The following is a 20681-nucleotide window of genomic DNA, read 5'->3' as shown; positions in this document are numbered from 1 at the left end:
TGGGACCCCCGTCCCACCCAACCACGGGGCACGGCCACCACCACGACCTCCATCCCGTCCCACCACCGTGCGGCACGGCCAGCCCCGGGGTCCCCCCTTCCCCCGCTGCTGGGGGGCGCAGCTGCCCCGAGGGTGCCCGTGCCGTGGGTCCCGGGTGCTCAGTGGGTCCCCATTGCGCTCAGACCGCGGCCATGGTTTATTGTCCCACCCGCGCTACATCCTAGGCTGGCCGGGGCCCCCGCGCCCCCAGGGCAGTGCCGGCCCCACGGTGGGGGCAGCTGGGGGACAGCGGGGGGGCAGCCGGGGGTCCTGGGGGCTGGGGGGGTGCCAGAGCCCCTCAGCTGGGGCCGACCTGGCTGGAGGACACAGAGGAGACCTCGGTGCGCTGGGCCGAGCTGGACACGTCGGAGTCGTCTGTCATGGGCCGCCCGCACACCGTCTCCATGATGCAGGCGCGGAACTGCGGGGACACAGACGGGTGACACGGGGTCACAGGAGAGGGGACGGCTCAGCCCGGGGGTCCCACTGGTCCTGTGTCCAGCCCTGGCACTTTCCTCACACCCTCAGATGCCACATTGCCCCCATCTCCTGTCCCTGGGGTCATGGCACCCCCGGCCATGCAAGTGTCCCCTGGCTGCCCCTTATGCCCCACATGCGCCATCCCCAGGTGTCCCCAGTGTCTCGATGTCCTCGGGCATCCCTTCATGTTCCCGTTGCCCCAATATCCCGGGGTGTCCCCATCTTCTCTGTGTCCCCCTTGCCAATGTACCCCCCTCATCGGAGTGTCCTGAGGTGTCCCCTCACACGGGTGTTCCTGGGTGTTCCCCATGCTTGGGTCTCCCTGAGTGTCCCTGGCCCTCAGATATCCTCGGGCACCCCTGGATGCCCCCATCACCAGGTGTCCCTGGGTGTCCCCCTCCCACGTGTCTCTGCGGTGTCCCGGTGTCACCTGTTTGTTCATGAAGCAGTAGATGATGGGGTTGTAGACGCAGGAGCTCTTGGAGAAGAAGGCAGGGACGGTGACGAGGCGCAGGTCGATGCCGTGCTCGCGGTTGTTCACCATGTACATGGCCAGCGCTGCGTAGGGCACGTAGCACAGGCAGAAGGACCCCACCATGACCACCACCATGCGGGACACCTCCCGCTCTGCCTTCTGCGTCGTGGCCGACTCCTGCTGCTGCGCTGCCACCTGCGCCGGGGACGGGGACACCTTGGGGCTGCCCGGGCTGCTGGCCCCTGACCCCACCAAGCCCCCACCCTGCCTCTGTCCCCCTGCCCATCCTCCTGCCTGTGCTCCAGCCCAACCTTCTGTCCCAGCAACCTCCCCTCCCTTCCTGCACCCTTCCATCCCTCCAGTCACCTCTCCCTCCCTCCTGCTCCCCATCCCACCCTCTCTCCCTCCCTGCTCCCAGCCAGTTCTCCCTCCTCCCCTCCCTCCTGCCCCCCAGCCCCTCTCCACTCTCCGTCCCTCGCTCTCAGCCACAGGTGTGCCTGACCCCAAAGCCCCTCACGTCCCCTGTGCCCCCCGTGTCCCCGGGACTCACGGCCCGCAGGGCGCTGAGCAGCTGGGAGTAGGAGAAGATGATGAGGGAGAGGGGGATGATGAAGCAGAAGACGAAGAGGAACCAGGTGTAGTACTCGCTCTTGTACTTGGTGCCCACCGTGTACCAGTCGGGGCCGCAGGAGCACTGCAGCCCCTCGGGGACGTACCTGCAGCACCCGCACTCAGCCTCTGCTCCGCACCGTGCGGCGCCCCCGGTGCCCCCGCAGCACCCCACGGCACTTCTGGGGCCTCAGGCACTCCCATGGCACCCCCGTGACAGCCCCGCGACCTCCCAGTTGCCACTCCTGGAGCTGGTGCACCCCCCGCCCCCCGTGCCCGCTGTGTCCCCACCTGCTCCAGCCGAAGAAGGGCGGGATGGCCACGCTGACGCCGATGATCCAGGTGGCCGCCACCACCAGCAGCGCGTGGCGGGAGTTGAAGCGGAAGTTGCCGAAGGGTTTGCAGATGACGATGTAACGCTCGAAGGCCAGGAAGGCCAAGGACCACCCTGTCACCATCCCTGGGGGAACAAGGCCACTGGCCTCACACAACCGCCCGTGGCCACCAGGGCTACAGTCACCTCAATCCCCACAGCCCAGTCCTATGACCCCAGCGGAATGCAGTAATCACCCCAACCTTCAGGCCTCAGGGGTCACCCGGCTCCTCCAGCCACAACAGATCACAGGGCTCAACCCAACTCATGGCCCTTGCCCGCTTTGCCACCTTCAGCCCCACCAGACCACAATGATCATCCCAACTCCCCCAGCCCCAGAAGAACATGATTGTCACTCCCACTTCCAGCTCCACCACACCCCAGTGGTCACCCCAACTCCTCTAGTCCCACCAGACTACAGGGGTTAACTCCTAAAGGTCCAGAAGGTCACCCCAGTGCCTGCACCCCAGCGGCCTGTGGTGGTCACCCCAACTCCTAAAGCCTTAGCAGAATGTGGCGGTTAACAATACCTGCAGCCCTAGCAGACCTTGGTGGTCACCCCAACTCCCACAGCCCCAGGAGGTCACTGTGGCCGCTTCTGGCCCCAGTAGCCGCCAGTGGTCACTCCATTGTCTCTGGCCCCGCAGCCTGAGTGTCCCCACGGTCCCCTCGTACCTCCGGTGGCCCCTGCAAAGCCCTCAAAGGCACACATGTGCTTCCCGAAGACGAAGTATCCCTGGGAGCTGGAGACGAAGACAGTGAAGATGCAGAAGATGCACATCATGAGGCCGCTGACGGAGATGTTCACCAGGATGTAGTTGAGCGGCTGCCTCAGCTTCTTGTACTTGACGGTGACGATGAGGACGATGGCGTTCAGGGGGGTGCCTGCCACGAACACCAAGCCCATGAAGATGGTCTGCAGGTAGAAGGTCCACATGGGCGCGATGTGGTACTGGGGCCCATCCCAGGGCCCCACTGACGACAGGTTCTTGAACAGGTAGAACTCTTCCTCGTCCATGGCGGCGATGGTGGGGGGGGGGGGCACGCGCCCCCCTGATATACCCTGCACCCCAAAGCTGCTTAGGGGGGATCAGGGCTCAGCCCGGCCAAACTTGGGGATTAGGGTGGGCTAAACCGGGCTCAGCGCCTAATCGGGCCCCTGAGCCGGGTCGAGCCGATTACCGGTGCTCTGGGGGATTTGGGGGGGGGGGGCAGAAGGGCTCCCCCCAATACCTGGGTGTGGGGAGGGTCCCCAAGGGTCTCCAAGCTTGATCCTGCTCCTCCTGGGATGTCCAGGTGTCCCTAGGTGTTCCCAAGCCCAGTGTTGATCCCACCACGACAGCCAGAGGTCCCCAGTCTTAGTCCTGCTCTCACCAGGGTCCTCAGTGTGCCCCAGGAGTCCCCAAGCTCAGTCCTGGTCCCCCAGTATGGCCAGGTCTCCCCAGGGGTCCCCAGGTGTCTCCAGCCTTGATCCTGCTCCCCCAGGATGCCCCAGCCCTGGATGCCATGGGAAGAACTTGGGAGTTTCCCTCATGGGGTCACCTGCTGCCCCCCACCCCAGGGTGGCCCCCCCAAGTGTGTCCCCCCTCAAGCAAGTGTCCCCAGTTCTGGGCTTGGGGGGATCCCTGTGCTGGGGAGATCCCAGGTAGGGTGGGGGCACTCTGGGGGTATCGCAGGGTGGGGGGGAAGACTGGGGGAGGCACTGCTGGAGGTGGGGTGTCTGAGAGGGGGTGTTCATTTTGGGGGGTCACTGATGGGGGGGCACTTTGGGGGTGCACTGCTGCGGCTCGAGTCCCAGAAGGCTCCCAGCGTTTCCTGCCCCCCCTCCCCCCTCTTCCCCTCCCCCAGGCTGGGGCACCCCCGGGGAACAGGAAGGATGTGCAGAAGCTGCTTAGGGGGGGGATTACAGGGGCTGGGCCCCCCCGGGCTGGGGGCGCCTATAAAGGCCGGTGCAGGGACCGAGCTGTGGCACCCTGGGACCCCAGGGAAGGGGGAGCTCGGGGTGGGGGACACCTCCAGGGGGAGCTGTGCCCCTGGGGACAGCATGTGGGGTGCCAACCCTGGGGGTACCCTGGGGCACCCCTGGGGTTCCGTCCAGCTCTGGGGCACAGATGGGGCCAGGGGTGGGGTAAGGGGAGGAACAGGGGGATTGGGTGGCCTGAACCCCCAGCCCACGTTTTACTGGGCTGTACTAGATCATACTGGCCTGTACTGGTTTGTACTGGGATTACTGGACTACACTGGGCTGTACTGCTCTGCATTGTGTCACGGGATTGTACCGTGTCCTGTTGGGTTGTCCTGGGTCTGGGCACACTGTACCGGGGTGGACTGGGCTGAGCAGGGCCCCAGTGGGCTGTACTGGGCTGGACTGGGCTGGGCTGGGTCAGGTCAGCTCTGCTGTACTGGGCATCCCCATGGAGGGGCACCCCCCAAACGGGCATCCCCCCAACGGTGCCATGGGGTGGTGATCCAGGGCACAGACACCCCACAGAAGGTCCCCCTTGTCGCCCCCGTGTACTCGCTGTGTCCCCTGTGGGGCTGCGGTCACTGCGGACGCTGAGGCCAAGGGGCTGGGGAGGGGGGACACAGCGCAGGGGCAGCGGGGGCTGCAGCAGAGCTGGGGCACGATGGGGAACACTCAGGCCTTGGCAGGGGCTGCCCAGGGAGGTTTGGAGTCGCCGTCCCTGGAGGTGTCCCAGGAAGGCCTGGGTGTGGCACTCAGGGCTCCGGGACAAGGTGGGGGTCAGGCACAGCCTGGACTCTAGGGCCCTGGAGGGCTTTTCCAGCCTCAGGGGTTCTGTGGTTCTGCGATTCTGGGCTGGTGGCCGTGGAGCGGGGAGGGGCTCGGGGCACAGGGCGCTGCTGCCGAGCAGCCGCTCCCGCCGGGGGCAGCAGGAGGTGCCGAGCGTGGAGCTCCGGGGCTGTGGCACCGGCACTGCCAGGACACCCAGCGTGGGCACTGCCAGCCCTGCCAGGACACCGCACACGGGCACTGCCAGGACACCCAGCGTGGGCACTGCCAGCCCTGCCAGGACACCCCGCACGGGCGCTGCCAGGACACCCAGCACCGACACTGCCAGGACACCCAGCACCGACACTGCCAGCCCTGCCAGGACACCCCGCACGGGCACTGCCAGGACACCGCACACGGACACTGCCAGGACACCCAGCACCGGCACTGCCAGGACACCCAGCACCGACACTGCCAGCCCTGCCAGGACACCCCGCACGGGCACCACCGAGCCCCCAGCACCCCCTGGCACTGGCAGCACCACCCCCACACGGGACCCATGGCCACCCAGCCCCCCCCAGCCCCCTGCCCACAGCCCCATGGCCCCCAGGGACTCCCAGGGCCTCCAAGTAGCTGCTCTTGGATGTGTCCCCACACGTGTCCCTGCTGTCCCCATGGCCACGTTACTTGTGTCCCACTGTCCACACAACCCTTGTTCCCCTGTCCCTTACGCCCTCCAGCCCCTTGTCCCCATGACCACGTCCCCAGAGTTCCCCTGTTCCCCTCTCTGTGCCCCCACACCGCCGATGGTCCCCTCCCCGTGCCACCGCACCCTGAGGACCCTGAGTGCCTCCATCCCCAGTGCCCAGAGGAAACCCAGAGCCAGGGACAGGGTGGGGGGACACTGGATTCAGGGTGTCCCCACAGGGGGCAGTGGCTCTGCCCGATGGCCCCTCCCCAGGAGGCGCTGGCAGGGTCAGGTCCTTTGTTCCTTCATCGTGGCCTCCACCATCATCTTCCTCCGCCCTGGCTGCCGCAGAGCCGAGACTCCAGAGGGCACCGGGGCCCCCTGTGAAGCACCCCGGGCTCCCCCTGACCTGCCCCAGCAGCATCCATCCTGGACCCCCATCCTGGACCACACTGAACCCCCGGAGTGCCCTGGCTGCTCAGACTCCCCTGGACCACCCTCGACGTTCTCAAACATTCTGACCCCCACCTCCCAGACCACCCTGCCCCCCCCCAAACAATCCACTCGCTCCCTTTCGCACATCTGCCCTGGGTTTGGGGGTCCTGGTGGGGGACCCTGTCGTGTTTCGCCCCCAGCCCCCTGCCCCGGAGTATTTCGGGTGATGATGTCTGGGGGTGCCCCCCCACCGCGTGCCCCCCCCGGGTATTTTGGGTGCCGGTGCGTGGCTCTGACTCGGCAGGTTATTTTTAGGCGTTGGCGCAGGCGCCACCACGTCACCCCCCCCACCACGTCACCCCCCCACGTCACCCCCTGTCACCCGTTGTCACCTCGGGGTGCACCCGCACCGCCCCCCCGTCCGTCCGTCCGTCCGTCCCCCCCGCTGGAAGCTTCCAGGGCAGGCACCGGAACAGGGGGAACACGATACTCCCCAAATCACCCCCCCCCCAGAAGGACCCAGATGTGGGTCACCCAAGTGTCCCTCCCGCCCCTCCCAAGGGTGTCGAGGAGGCCTCGGGCGTCTGGAGTGGGGGGGGACACAAGAGAGATTCGGGGGGCAGCGGGGTTCAGGGCTCACCCCCCAATATGAGCGAACCCCCTCCCCAGGCATGTGCCACTGAGATGGGGAAACTGAGGCACGACCAGGGGGACCCACGGCTGGAGTCACCGGGGGGCAGTGGGGCGCAGCCGGGGGGGGCTGAGTGGGGGTTCCACGGCAGGGGTGGTTCTGGGGGGAGTGTCCCGGTGGGTTTCCCCAGAGGGGGATCCTGAGAGGGTTTGTGGCATCTCAGCTGCGCCCCTCAGAGCTGGGGGAGAGTTTTTATGTGAGTTTTTCGGGGGTTCCCAAGTGGGAAGGGTTGAGTGAAGGGGTTCTAAGTAAGTTTGGGTGGCTTCTTTGTGGGGGTTTTGGGGTGCCTTGCACTGCTGGGGGGCTGCGGTATTTGGGTACCAAGGTACAGGTGTATCAGGATAACAGGGTGTTGGGGTGCCTGGGGTATAGGGTGCTGAGGTTTTGAGGTGTCGAGGTTGCAGGTATTTGGGATTATTGGGGGTGGATTCTGGAGTTTGGGGGAGCCTGGATTTTGGGGTGCCAGAGTTTCGGGGGTGTCTGGGTGCCAGGATTTGGGGTACCAGTGTTTCAGTGTAGGGAGGCTGGGGTACTTGGGGGATAAGGTTTGGGGGTGCTGAGGTTTGAGGGTGCCAAAGTTTAGGGGTGCCAGTGGTTCGGCGTGCAAAGGTCGGGGGTGCCAGTGTCTGGGGGCAGGGGGTTCTGAAGTGCCAGAGTTCAGGAGTTTGTGGGGCTGGACTTTAGGGAATTTGGGGAGTTTTGGGGTGTTGGGGTGCCAGTGTTTGGGAGTTTATGGGTGCGGCATTTTGGGGTGTTTGTGGCTGTCGGTGTTTGGGCGTGCCGGTGTTTGAGGTTACTGAGGTTCGAGGGATGTCGGGGATTTAGGGGTGCTGATGTCTGTACGTTTTCGGAACTGCCGGGGTTTGGGGGAGCCTTGGTCCGGGAGAGCCGACACCGCGGGGTCCGGGGTGTGCTGGGATCCGGGCTTTGAGGGTGCCGGGGTGCCGGGGTCCGGGTGTGAGGCCGGGGCTGTAAATAGCGACGGCCGCGCCCCCCACCCCCGGGCCGGTCGGGCGGTCTTTCCGTCCCTCCTGGTCGGTCCCTCCCCGGGACGGGGCGGGCCGGGCCGGGCCGGGGCAGCGCTTAAAGCCGCCGCCGTCCGCGGCCCCGCCACTTGCCGCCGCCGACCCCGGCCCAGGAACGCTTCTGGGACGCATCGCGAACACAGCGGACCCCACCGCGAGCCGCCGCTCCGGGAACTATCGGAAACCGACCCGGGAACCTACCGGACCCCCCAGCCCTCCGGGACCCGCCGCTCCGCTCCGGGAACCCACCGGGAACCGACCCCACCTCCTGGAACTCGCACCGGGACAAACCCAGGACACCAGCCCCCGACTCCGGGAATAGGGACCCCTACCCAGGACACCGGTACCGAGCAGCGAACCCCTCTCGGGACACCGGGACTGAGACGGGACTCCGTTCCCAGGCACCCGTAGTGACCCCGGGGACCGGGACCCTCCCTGAGCACCGACACTGACCGAGGACACCGTCCCCCATTGCCGGGAACTGGGATCCCATCCAGGACACAGACACCCACCCGGACCCCCACCCAGGAACCGGGACCGACCCAGGACGCCATCCCTCAGCACCGGGACCCCATAGCGGGCACCAGCACCCACCCAGGGCCCCCGCCCGGGACACCAGCTCTGAGCCAGGACACCGTCCCCAGCCCAGGACACTGTCCCCCAGCAGGAGCTTTGCCGCCGGGACCCAGAACCCCCCACCCCGGGATCCAGCGTTGACCCAGGACCCTCACAGGACACCGGCACCGATTTGGGACCTACACCCACAGTACCAGGATCCCTTCAGGACGCTGGGACTGACCCAGGACCCCCACCCGGCACCAGAAGTGACCCAGGACACCCCCCCCCACCCACTCAGGCCCCTCCACACCACCCAGCAACCCCCTGCCCATCGAGGACCCCCCCCAACCCCTCCAGGATGAACTCTACTTACGAGGCAGCGCCGGGAGAGGACCCCGAGGAGCTCCCAGCCACCGAGAAGGACCTTGCCGAGGACGCGCCCTGGAAGAAGATCCAGCAGAACACGTTCACGCGCTGGTGCAACGAGCACCTCAAGTGTGTGCAGAAGCGCATCGTGGACCTGCAGCGTGACCTGAGCGATGGGCTGCGCCTCATCGCGCTGCTCGAGGTGCTCAGCCAGAAGAAGATGGGGCGCAAGCACCACCCGCGCCCCAACTTCCGCCAGATGAAGCTGGAGAACGTCTCGGTGGCCCTCGAGTTCCTGGAGCGGGAGCACATCAAACTCGTGTCCATTGGTGGGTGTGCAAAGGAGAACAGTGTCCGTGGGGGGGAACAGTGTCCGTGGGGGGGGGGGGTGTGCATAGGGCGTGTGAGTGGGAAAGGGCGAGTGTGCCAGAGAGTGGAAGAGGAACGGGAATTGTGAGTGTTCAAGGGCAGGGGCAGTGGTGGTGGAGTGGGAATAGAGTAACTGAGTAGAGAGGAGTGAGGATGGGGCCGGCGATGAGCGTGCAAGGGCAAGGCCAATGGACAAATGAGAATGAGGAGTGAGTGTGCAAGGGTGGGCATGACGGAGGGATGGGAAATTGAGGGTGAGTGTATGAGGGCAGGGGTGGACAAGTGAGGATGTGGATGGGTGTGTAAAGGGAGGTGATGGATGAGTGTGTATGGGATGAGAGTGCAAGGGTGGGGGGATGGAGGAGTGGGAGTGAAGGATGAGTGTGCCAGGGGCATGATGGACAAATGAAGAAGGGCCCAGAGGTGAGTGTACAAGAGTAGGGTGATGGATGAATGGGAATGGAGGATGAGCGTGCAAGAGTGGGGGCCGATGGACAGATGAGAAAGGGGATGAATGTGCAAGGGGAGCGGGATGAGTGTGCAAGAGGCGGAGGAATAGGAATGAGGGTGAGTGTGCAAGGCTGGAGGCACCGTGGGGCGGCGGACGAGTGTGCAAGGGGTGAGCGTGCAGGAGCTGTGCGGTCTGCGGGCCCGACCCCGCGCAGGCCGGGGTGCGGAGCGGGGGGGTCCGGCCCCGGTGCGGGGGGGCTGAGCTCACGCTTGGCTCGGGGCCGGGGCGCTGAGGTCACGCGCGGGGGGGCGCCGGCCCTCGCACACTCACCCACCCCTCGCCGGGCCTCAGCGCCCACCCCCAGCCGACAGCTGCAGGGTGACTCCCCCGGCACGGCGGAGGGTTTGCGGCCCCCCCCGCACGCGCGTTCCTGCGCGGCCCCCCTCGCACGCCCGGCCCCGGGGGGTGCGAGACCCCCGCCCGCGGCGTCACCTCCCCCTCCCCACGCGTGTCTTTGTCCCCTCCCGGGACACCCCCCCCCCCCCCCCCCAGATGTGACCCCAAGTCTCGGGGACCTGCCAGGTGTGCCCCCCCCGGGAGGTCCCGGCGGGGAGGGGTTTGTCCCGCCCGCTCCCACTTCTCCCCCGTTTCCTCCCTGAAACGCGATCGCTCGTGGGGGGAAGTGGCGGGGGAGGGGAGCGGGGGAGGGTCCGCTCCGCAGGGCGGTGGGGGAGGGACCGGGATGCCTCGGGCCCCCCTCCCCCACAGCCGTCCCCTGCCTCAGTTTCCCCATTCTGGCACTCCAGGAATCCCTTGGGACGGTCGGGGTGTGGCGTACCAGGGTGTCCTCGCTTGGGGACCCCCCGGGTGCTGCCAGGGTTGTGCCCCCCCCGGCACTCCCTGAAGGGCTGTGGGGTCCCTCTGCAGGCTGTGGGTGCTCGGGGTGGTCAGGGGCAGTGTCGTGGGGTTCAGCCCTCACTTCCGTGCCCCGGGATGTCCCCAGGCAGGTGTTGGGGTGCAGGCTCCCGTGGCACCGCCGCGGGGTGTCGGGGTGCCCCGAGACGGGTGCTGGGGTCCGCCCCGTTGTGCCGCGGGATGTCGGGATGTCGGGTCCCTGTGGTGGTGCTGTGGGGTTTCGGGGTGCCCCAGGCGGGTTCTCCCATTACCCCCTTCCCGCAGAGAGCCGGCACGGGACACTGAAGGCGATCCCGGGGCTGTCAGGGTGCGGGGATCCCTCCGGCGGGTCCCGCGGGGTGTCGGGGTGCCCCGGGGGGAGTCCCGAGGGATCTCGGGGTTCAGCCCCCGCGTTTCTCCCTTACAGACAGCAAGGCGATCGTGGATGGGAACCTGAAGCTGATCCTGGGGCTCATCTGGACCCTCATCCTGCACTATTCCATCTCCATGCCCATGTGGGAGGAGGAGGAGGACGACGAAGGCCGCCACCAGACCCCCAAGCAGCGGCTGCTGGGCTGGATCCAGCACAAGGTGCCGCAGCTGCCCATCACCAACTTCAATCGCGACTGGCGCGACGGGAAAGCGCTGGGAGCGCTGGTGGACAACTGCGCCCCGGGTGAGCAGCGCGGCGGGGCCGAGGCCGGGAGGGCGCGGGGGGCGCGGGGGGGACAAACGGAGGGGGAAAGTGCGCCTCGGGTGAGGGGGGTGCGGGGCGGGGGGCCACAGGGGGCAGCTGGCGGGGGTGCGGGACGTGCGGGGTCCAGGCTGGCTCCGGGGGCACCGATGAAGATGCTTGGGGGACACGGGGCACAGAAGGGGGGAGGTGGCGGATGGGGGCGTCGGGGCGGGGGCCAGGCTGGCCCCTGACCCTTCTGCCCCCCCCCCCTCAGGTCTGTGCCCAGACTGGGAGAAGTGGGACCCCAACAAGCCGGTGCAGAACGCTCGGGAGGCCATGCAGCAGGCAGACGACTGGCTGGGAGTCCCCCAGGTATGGGCACGGTGGGGACACTGCGGGTCCCCCAGGTACAGGGCATGGGGGGGCACTGCAGGTGACACAGGTACAGGGCATGGGGGGACACTGCGGGTCACACAGGTACAGGGCATGGGGGGACACTGCGGGTCACACAGGTACAGGGCATGGGGGGACACTGCGGGTCACACAGGTACAGGGCATGGGGGGGCACTGCAGGTCACACAGGTACAGGGCATGGGGGGGCACTGCAGGTCACACAGGTACAGGGCATCAGGGGACACTGCGGGTCCCCCAGGTACAGGGCATGGGGGGGCACTGCAGGTGACACAGGTACAGGGCATGGGGGGGCACTGCAGGTGACACAGGTATGGGCATGGGGGGGCACTGCAGGTGACACAGGTACAGGGCATGGGGGGGCACTGCAGGTGACACAGGTATGGGCATGGGGGGACACTGCAGGTCACACAGGTACAGGGCAAGGGGGGACACTGCAGGTCACACAGGTACAGGGCATGGGGGGGCACTGCAGGTGACACAGGTATGGGCATGGGGGGGCACTGCAGGTGACACAGGTACAGGGCATGGGGGGACACTGCGGGTCACACAGGTACAGGGCATGGGGGGGCACTGCAGGTGACACAGGTATGGGCATGGGGGGACACTGCAGGTCACACAGGTACAGGGCATGGGGGGACACTGCGGGTCACACAGGTACAGGGCATGGGGGGGCACTGCAGGTGACACAGGTATGGGCATGGGGGGGCACTGCAGGTGACACAGGTACAGGGCATGGGGGGGCACTGCAGGTGACACAGGTACAGGGCATGGGGGGGCACTGCAGGTGACACAGGTATGGGCATGGGGGGGCACTGCAGGTGACACAGGTACAGGGCATGGGGGGGCACTGCAGGTGACACAGGTACAGGGCATGGGGGGGCACTGCAGGTGACACAGGTATGGGCATGGGGGGGCACTGCAGGTCACACAGGTACAGGGCAAGGGGGGACACTGCAGGTCACACAGGTATGGGCATGGGGGGGACACTGCGGGTCCCCCAGGTATAGGGCATGGGGGGGGCACTGCAGGTCACACAGGTACAGGGCATGGGGGGACACTGGCACTCGCCCAGGCACTCGGCACAGGGCAAGAATGGGGGGCACTGGGAGGGGAGGCTGAAGGTGCCAAGACGTGTCTGGGGGTGTCCCTGGGGATCCACAGGGGTCCCTGGGCATTTGGAGTACCCCTGGGCACTGTGGGTGTGGGGGCTCCCCAGCAGGGCGAGGAGGGTCTGATGGGTGTTGGGGGGTCTCAGGAGGGTCAGGCAATGCTGGGGGGGTTTCCCAGCAGGGTCCCCCTGCATGGGGGTGCCAGGAGGGTCTCACAGGTGTTGGGCTTCCCCGCCAGGTGATCGCCCCCGAGGAGATCGTGGACCCTAACGTGGATGAGCACTCGGTGATGACGTACCTGTCCCAGTTCCCCAAGGCCAAGCTCCGGCCAGGGGCCCCCCTGCGCCCCCAGCCCCCCCAGCCCGGCCGTGCCCGCGCCTACGGGCCTGGTACGGGGGGCTGAGGGGGCTGAGGGGGCTCTGGGGTGGCTGGGGTCCCAGCACAGGGGGACATGAGGGAGTGTGGATGTTTGTGGGGGCACCAGGGGGCTGGGCACCTGGCACAGGTGGGACATGGGACACATGAGGGGCACGGACGCCTCGCAGGGGGAGCTCAGGGGCACGTGGGGATTGGCACTGGGGGCACACGGGGAGGGGCGCTGGGTGGGGGACATGGGGGGCTTTGGACCCCAGCACAAGAGAGCACCTGGGGGTGTCAGGGCGTGAGAGTACTGACCCTCCAAGCTCAGGGGCTCCTTTCCCACCCTGGGGTGTCACCTGTGCCCAGGGACACCTGAGGGAAACCCCAGGGTCTCCACTCCCCACCCAGGGCTCCCCAAGAGTTCCCCTGTGCACAGGGACCCCTCAAAGTCCTATCAAGCTCACCCGCCCACACTCAGGAAACCACCAGTGACACTCTGAGCCCCCTGCTACCACCAAGGACAACCTGGAGGCCCCAAGTTCTGGGGGCTTGTGGGCTGCTGGGGTGTTGTGGGGTGCTGGGGCCCCCCTGACTCCCCCCACCCTGCAGGCATTGAGCCCCAGGGGAATGTGGTGCTGCGCCCTGCCCAGTTCACAGTGGAGACCCTCGAGGCAGGGATGGGCGAGGTCCTTGTCTATGTTGAGGACCCCGAGGGACACACTGAGGAGGTACAGGAGGCCCTGGCCCCCCATCTGGGGATCCCTCCAGTCTCCCTCTCTGGGAGACCCCCCAGGGCCCCAGCTCTGTGTCACCCCCTTTCCCCGGTTTTGGGGTTTCTTCCCACGCCAGGCCAAGGTGGTCCCCAACAATGACAAGAAGAGAACGTACAGCGTCACCTACGTCCCCAAGGTCGGGGGGCTGCACAAGGTGAGCTCCCTGGTGATCCCCTCAAGGCCTTCACCCTTCTGCGACATCCCCTTGCTGTCCTCCCTGCAACAGCCCCCTACAGTGTCCCCCAGCACACACCCCCTGTGCCCCTGGTGCCACCCCCACCCCGTGGCACCCCCCGTGTCTCAGAGTGGTGGCTGCCCCTCCCATGCCTCCCCCACGGGGAATGGGGGACACCTGGCACAGTGGGGTTTGGGGGTTCCCAGAGGGGCCCCGGGGGTGGGTCTGGTGGTGTCCTATAGAGTCCTTGGGGTGCCACACTGAAGTCTGTGGGGGGAGGTGTTGTAATGGGGGGACCCTGGAGTGTCCTGTGGGATTCCTGGGTGTCCTGTGCATTCCGGTCCCTGCAGGGGACAATAGGAACTCTCTGGGGGCGGCCATTGCAGGGAGGGATCCTCTTCAGGTTGTCACCTCGGGGGTGTGCCTGGGATGTCTCACATCTCCGTGGGGGTCCATGGGGGGTTGTCCCTGAGGCGAGGTGTGGCCGTGGGGGCCGTGGTCCCCTGACACCCTTGATGTCCCTGTCCCCTCAGGTGACAGTGCTGTTCGCGGGGCAGAACATTGACGGGAGCCCCTTTGGAGTGAATGTGGGCATGGCCCTGGGTGACGCCAGCAAGGTGACAGCACGTGGCCCCGGCCTGGAGCCCGTGGGCAACGTGGCCAACAAGGCCACCTACTTCGACATCTACACTGCAGGTGGGGGCACGGGGGGGCTGGGGGTCTCTGGGGACATGTCCTTGTGGTGGTGTTGGCTGGCACGGCCCGGTGACTGGGGACATGCCTTCCTGGTGGCATGGCCATGGCGTGACCCAGAGACCTTGAGGACACATCCTTGTGGTGGTGTGGCTGTGACATGACTTGCTGGCACTGAAGCCATGTCCTCATGATGACATGGGGTGGCCTGGTGGCTCTGGGGATGTGTCCTTGGAGCGGCAGGGCCGTGGCATGACTGTGGCACGATCTCGTGGGGGCTTGGGGACACGTCCTTCTCATTCCAGGGCCGTGGCATGGCCAGGTGGCTCTGGGGACGTGTCCTCAAGGTGGCCTCGATGTAACGTGACTTGGTGGCTCTGGGGCCACGCCTTCATGGTGACATGGCCGTGGGGTGGTCTTATGGTGGCAGGGCCATGGCACGGCAAGTGGCACCAAGACCGTGTCCTTCCTGTGCCGTGGCCATGGGATGGCCTGGTGGCTGTGGGGCCGTGCCATCAGGGTGACAGGGCCGTGGCACGGCTGGGTGACTCTGGGGACGTGTCCTCATGGGGGCCTGGCCATGGCACTGAGCCCATGTCCTGGTGACCACAGGCGCTGGCCCGGGCGATGTGGGGGTGGTGATCACGGACCCCCAGGGCCGGCGGGACACAGTGGAGGTGATGCTGGAGGACAAGGGGGACAACGTGTTCCGCTGCACCTACCGGCCCGTCCTCGAAGGGCCGCACACCATCACCGTCACCTACGCTGGCGCCCAGGTCCCCAGGAGCCCCTTCACCGTCAATGTGGCTGAAGGTGAGGCCCCCTCCCGGCTCCCCACGTGGCTCCACAGCTAATGACATCAGTGGCTCCATGTCACCCAGCTGTGACCACGGTGGCCCCAGGCCCCCAGTGGTGACTGTGATGGCCAATGACGCCTCTAAGCGACCACGAGTGAACTCCTGATCCCCTGACACTCCCCAGGGTATCCCCCTGGCACCCCTGTCCCCAGGGTATCCCCAGGGGTTAGTTCCTTGTGCCCCTGAGGATGCCATGGCACTCCCCTGTCCCCAGGGCATCCCCATGGGCCCCTCGCAGCCCTGGGACACCCCTCCCTCCCCCCCGGGGGTTCCCCAGGGCCCCCCTGGTGCCTGGTGGCTGCTGGTGGGTGCTAATGGGAGTTTGCAGCCTGCACGCCCTCGGCGGTCCGGGCCACGGGCCGGGGGCTGCAGCCACGGGGGGTCCGAGTGCAGGACGTGGCCGACTTCAAGGTGCTGACACGGGGTGCGGGCAGCGGGGACCTGCGGGTGACACTGCGGGGACCAGGTACGTGTCACTGTGTGGGAGCATGGCGGGGTTGGAAGGTTGAGGGGCACCGTGGGGTTGGCCACTGCAGGTCTGTGGGTAGGGTCCCACTGGGGGGCCCATGGGATGAGTTTATGGGTCGGGGTTCCCCATGGAGGGATGGATATAGATGGGGGACCCATGGGGGCTCGAGGGTTGGGGGACACCGTGGGGGTGGCCATGGGGAGGTGGGTGCATGGGTGGGGGGTCCCGTGAGGTTGTCCGTGGAGGTTGGATGGCTGGGCGGCATCCTGGGGTTGACCGTGGGTTGGGGGGCACCGTGGGAGGTGCATGGCTGGGGGGTGCCCTGGGGTGGGTGGCCCATCTGAGCCCCTCCCACAGGGGGCACGGAGGAACCAGTGAAGGTGCGGGATGCCGGCGACGGCGTCTACGAGTGCGAGTATGTGCCCCGGGTGCCGGGGACCTACCAGGTGTCCATCACCTGGGGTGGCTACGCCATCCCCCGCAGGTCAGTGGCGCCGCAGGGGTCCCGGCAGGGGGAGGGGAGGGGGTGGGTTTGGGCGGGGGGGGGCGGGGGGATGATGTCCAAGCCCCGCCCCTCACTGCCCCTCCAACCTCCCCAGCCCATCTGGGATGCAGATGTCCCCCTGGGGGTGGGGGGTTTTGGGGAATGTGGGAGGTGTCTGTGGGGTACAAGCCCTCCCTCACCCCCCCCCAGCCAATCTGAGGTGCAGGTTTCCCCCCAGGGGTGGGAGATGTTTGGGGGGACTGGGGGTTGCTGGTGTGTGCAGGTGTAGTGCAGCGCCCTGCCCCCCCATTCCCCCCAGCTCGTTCGAGGTGAGGATGTGTGAGGGGGTGGGGGTGCACAGGTGTGTTACAGCCCTCCTCACACCTGCCTGTCCCCCCCAGCCCGTTTGAGGTGCAGGTGTGCATGTGGGGGGGTGCACAGGTGTGTTACAGCCCTCCTCACACCTGCCTGTCCCCCCCAGCCCGTTTGAGGTGCAGGTGTCCCCCCAGCCGGGGGCACAGAAGGTCCGGGCCTGGGGGCCAGGGCTCGAGGGCGGGGTCGTGGGGCGCCCTGCAGACTTCGTGGTTGAGGCCGTCGGCACTGAAGTGGGGACCCTTGGTGAGCTGGGGGGGAACGTGGAGGTGTGGGGGTCTGTGGTGGGGACCCTGGGTGAGCCCTGAAGAGGGAGACATAGGGACAGGGTCAGGGGCTCTGTAGTGGGGACATGGGGACAGGGTTGGGGGTCGTGTGGTGGGAACACGGTGGGGAGCTATGTGGTGGGGACAAGGGCATGAGTGGGTGACACCCTCTTGGGGACATGGGGGTGGAATGGGGGGCATCGTGGGGCAAGGTGGCACTGTAAGGGGTGTCAGTGCAGTGGGGACTAGGGCATGGAGCCTGTGAAACCCCACTGGGGACATGGGGACAGGCTGGGGGATAGGCACCAAGGTGGGATCCCCCACTGCTGTGGTGACAACAAGCATGCAGAGGTGGGGACTTGGGGCAGGTTGGGGGTAACCCCAGTAGGGCTGGGGGGACATGGGTGGTGCCACCTTGGGGACATGGGCACAGTGGGGGGACAATGGTCTGGGGGTCCCCACTGGGGGGGTATAGAGACATGTTAGGTGCCACCCTGCTGGGGGCATGGGCACAGAGAGGGGACGAGGTCTGGGGGTCCTGACACGGGCACAGGGTAATGGTGGCCGTGGTGCCCCCAGGGTTCTCCATCGAGGGCCCATCCCAGGCGCGTATTGAGTGTGACGACAAGGGCGACGGCTCATGCGACGTGCGGTACTGGCCCACGGAGCCGGGGCTCTACGCTGTGCACGTGGTCTGTGACGATGAGGACATCCGGGACAGCCCTTTCATGGCTGACATCCGCCCCGCTCCCCCCGACTCCTGGCCCGACAAGGTGCTGCTGCCCACGGCAACCCACAGATCCTGTTGTGCCCTTGTGCTCCACAGTGCCCTGCCGTGCCCCATGGTGCCCCGTTACACCTCACATGTGGGTGCTGGGGGTGTCCTTCTAACCCCCCCTCTCCACAGGTGAAGGCCTTTGGGCCAGGGCTGGAGCCCACTGGCTGCATCGTGGATCGCCCAGCCGAGTTCACCATTGACGCCCGTGGTGCTGGCAAGGGGCCTCTCAAGCTCTATGCACAGGTGGGAGCCCTGGGGGCCTGTTGGGTGGTGCTGGGTGCTGTTGAGTGACACTGGGTGGTGCAGGGCACCTTTGAGTACTGTTGAACACTGCTGGGTTCCTTTTAGTGTTGTTGGGCACCACTGGGTGCCCTTGAGCACTAGTGGGTGCCGTCTAGTACCGTTGGTCACCATTGGGTGCCACTGGGCAACACTGAGTGCTCTTGGGTGCCATTGGCCAACACTGAGAGCTTTTGGGCACCATTGGGTGCCACTGGCCGGCGCTGAGTGCCATTGGTCACCATTGGGTGCCATTGGCCAGCACTGAGTGCTCTTGGGTGCCATTGGGTGCCATTGGCCAGTGCTGAGTGCCATTGGTCACCATTGGGTGCCATTGGCCAGCACTGAGAGCTTTTGGTCACCGTTGGGTGCCATTGGCCAGCACTGAGTGCCATTGACCAGCCACTGGGTGCCATTGGGCTCCCTCACCTCCCCCTTGCTGCCCACAGGACGCCGAGGGCTTCCCCATTGACATCAAGGTGAAAGACAATGGTGACGGCACCTTCCACTGTGTCTACGTCCCCACCAAGGCCATCAAGCACACGGTCATCGTCGCCTGGGGAGGCGTCAACACCCCCAACAGCCCCTTCCGTGTGGGTGTCATAGGGGGCCATGGGGGGCTGGGGTGGCTGTGGGGGTCTTGGGAGGTGTGGGGAGGGTGTGAAGGTGTCGGCTGTGGGGCGTGGGAGTCCTGTGGGGATGGGGGCCCAAGGGGTGATGTGGATGGTGATGGGGGTCCCCTGGGGGGCTGGATGTGGGGATGGAGGTCCCAGACCTATGGGGTGCTGGGGTAGGGTTGAGGGTCCCAGGAAGTGCTGGGGATGGGAGTCTATGGGTGCCAGTGGCAGGGTTGGAGGTCCCAGTCTCATGGGGTGCCAGGGAAAGAGGGGTCTGTGCCCCTGCCCCACATGACACTGTGGGCCCACAGGTGAGCGTGGGTGAGGGCAGCCACCCCAGCAGGGTGAAGGTGCACGGGCCAGGTGTGGAGAAGACGGGGCTGAAGGCCAACGAGCCCACCTACTTCACCGTGGACTGCAGCGAGGCTGGACAGGGTGGGTGCCATGGTGGGGGGCACCCTGGGAACTGCTCTGTGGGCATGAGGCCTGTGTCCCTGGTCCTGGGTCATTACCACCAGTCCTGCTCCATCATCCCTGGATCAAGGGTCCTTCATTCTGGGCCCATCAGTTCTGGTCCTGGTCCTGCATCCCTGGTCCAACATCCCTGGTCCTGCATCCCTGCTCCTGTTCCATTTTCCCTGCTCCTGGTCCAGGATTCTTGGGCCTGCATCCCTATTCCTGCACTGGCACTCCTGGTCCATTATATCTGATCCTGGTCCATCAACCCTGATCCTGTCCATTGTCTCCTGCCCTGATCCAGCCCCCTGCCCCACGTGCCCGGTTCCACTCCTCAGTGTCCCCCTGAGATCTGGGGGCCCCTGACCTGGCCACCCCCACAGGTGACGTCAGCATTGGCATCAAGTGTGCCCCAGGAGTGGTGGGGCCTCTCGAGGCTGACATCGACTTTGACATCATTAAGAACGACAATGACACCTTCACGGTCAAGTACACGGCGCCGGGCCCGGGGCTCTACACCATCATGGTGCTCTTTGCCAACCAGGTCAGGGTTCTGGGACTGCCCTGCGTCCCCGAGGGTCCATCCCCCATTCTGTGGGGTGTCCCCAGCCCGCAGGGGCCAGGTGAGGCTGGGACTTTGATCCCATGGTGCCCCCGTGTCACGGTGCCCTGCTCTCGGTCCCCAGGAGATCCCTTCCAGCCCCTTCCGCATCAAGGTGGACCCGTCCCACGACGCCTCCAAGGTCAAAGCCGAGGGACCGGGGCTCAGCCGGACGGGTGAGGGGCCGCTGGGGTGGGCGTGGGGGACATGGGGTGGGGTGATGGGTGCTGTGGGGCAGGTACTGTGAGTGCCGTGGGTCCCACAGTGGCGGGCACTGGGGAGCAGGGGTGGAGGTGGGGACCCCCACCCACCTCGGGGTGCTGTGGGGCAGGGGCTGTGGGTCCCGTGGGTGCCGTGGGCCCTGCAGTGACTTGACGATGTGGTGCAGGGGTGGAGGTGGGGACCCCCACCCACTTCCGCGTGCAGACGCGGGGGGCGGGGAAGGCCCCCCTGGACGTGCGGTTCGTGGGATCGGGGCCCGGCCCAGCGGTCGCCGACTTCGAGGTCATCGACAACCACGACTATTCCTACACTGTCAAGTACACCCCGCTGCAGCAGGTGCGTGCTGGGGACACCCTGACCCATGGGAACATCCCATGGAGGCACCTCAACCAGCCAGGGTACCCCAGCCTGTGGGGTCACCCCGTGGGGGGATCCCCTACATACAGGGGCTCCCCAGCCCATGGGGTACCCAAGAGGGGCCCCCTCATTGACTCCCCATTCCCTGGGCTCCCCCAAGGACGTCCACCCATACAGCCCAGTGTACAGGGGCACCCCCACGAGCACCCCTTCCCCATAGGCACCCCCAGCTCCTGGGCAACCCACCCCTATGGATATCCCCCATCGTCATGGACATCCCACCTCTGTGGGCACCCCCTTGGGGCAGCTGCAACCCCACATGTGTACCTGTCAACCTAGGGCACCCCCAGATCCACGGTTCCCCTCGTCCCTGTGACTTTACCCTCCCCAGCAGCCATGGGTGCCCCCCAGCCCCACCAGCCTTATGGCTGTGTGTTCCCAGGATATCCCCTTGGCATCCCCCTGCACCATCCCGTGCGTGTTTGCCCTCTGCCCCATGACTGGTGCTGTGGGGGGGTCCCCTGGCAGCACCCTGAAGT

General features: G+C 66.5%; 2 protein-coding genes across 3 annotated transcripts in view; one reads left to right on the top strand and one right to left on the bottom strand.

The window, feature by feature from the left end:
• Window positions 1–255: 255 nt before the first annotated feature.
• OPN1SW (opsin 1, short wave sensitive) lies at window positions 256–2994 on the bottom strand. Its single transcript, XM_066182558.1, has 5 exons — window positions 2652–2994; window positions 1895–2063; window positions 1545–1710; window positions 950–1189; window positions 256–460 (listed from the first exon to the last, which is right to left on the bottom strand). Exons 1-5 carry the CDS (start codon window positions 2992–2994, stop codon window positions 338–340), a joined length of 1041 nt encoding a protein of 346 aa, XP_066038655.1. The 3' UTR covers window positions 256–337.
• A 4654-nt stretch (window positions 2995–7648) lies between these two features.
• FLNC (filamin C) overlaps window positions 7649–20681 on the top strand; it is a 30605-nt gene continuing 17572 nt past the window's right edge. For both annotated transcript variants that reach the window (XM_066182549.1, XM_066182548.1), the window contains exons 1-18: window positions 7649–8799; window positions 10612–10860; window positions 11135–11232; window positions 12622–12772; window positions 13353–13471; window positions 13593–13670; window positions 14225–14387; window positions 14997–15197; window positions 15570–15707; window positions 16068–16194; window positions 16676–16812; window positions 17412–17605; window positions 17740–17853; window positions 18339–18482; window positions 18818–18941; window positions 19346–19506; window positions 19649–19739; window positions 19952–20121. In XM_066182549.1, coding sequence (XP_066038646.1) covers window positions 8463–8799; window positions 10612–10860; window positions 11135–11232; window positions 12622–12772; window positions 13353–13471; window positions 13593–13670; window positions 14225–14387; window positions 14997–15197; window positions 15570–15707; window positions 16068–16194; window positions 16676–16812; window positions 17412–17605; window positions 17740–17853; window positions 18339–18482; window positions 18818–18941; window positions 19346–19506; window positions 19649–19739; window positions 19952–20121 — 2796 coding nt within the window. In that variant the 5' untranslated portion in view covers window positions 7649–8462. The remainder of the gene's footprint in view (window positions 8800–10611; window positions 10861–11134; window positions 11233–12621; window positions 12773–13352; window positions 13472–13592; window positions 13671–14224; window positions 14388–14996; window positions 15198–15569; window positions 15708–16067; window positions 16195–16675; window positions 16813–17411; window positions 17606–17739; window positions 17854–18338; window positions 18483–18817; window positions 18942–19345; window positions 19507–19648; window positions 19740–19951; window positions 20122–20681) is intronic.

Source organism: Chamaea fasciata, unplaced genomic scaffold, assembly GCF_029207755.1.
Source record: "Chamaea fasciata isolate MVZ Bird 193981 ecotype frontalis unplaced genomic scaffold, bChaFas1.0.hap1 SCAF_5, whole genome shotgun sequence".
Taxonomy (NCBI): Eukaryota; Metazoa; Chordata; class Aves; order Passeriformes; family Sylviidae; genus Chamaea; species Chamaea fasciata.
Note: the sequence above shows the minus strand (reverse complement) of the source record. Positions and strands in the feature narration are given on the sequence as shown.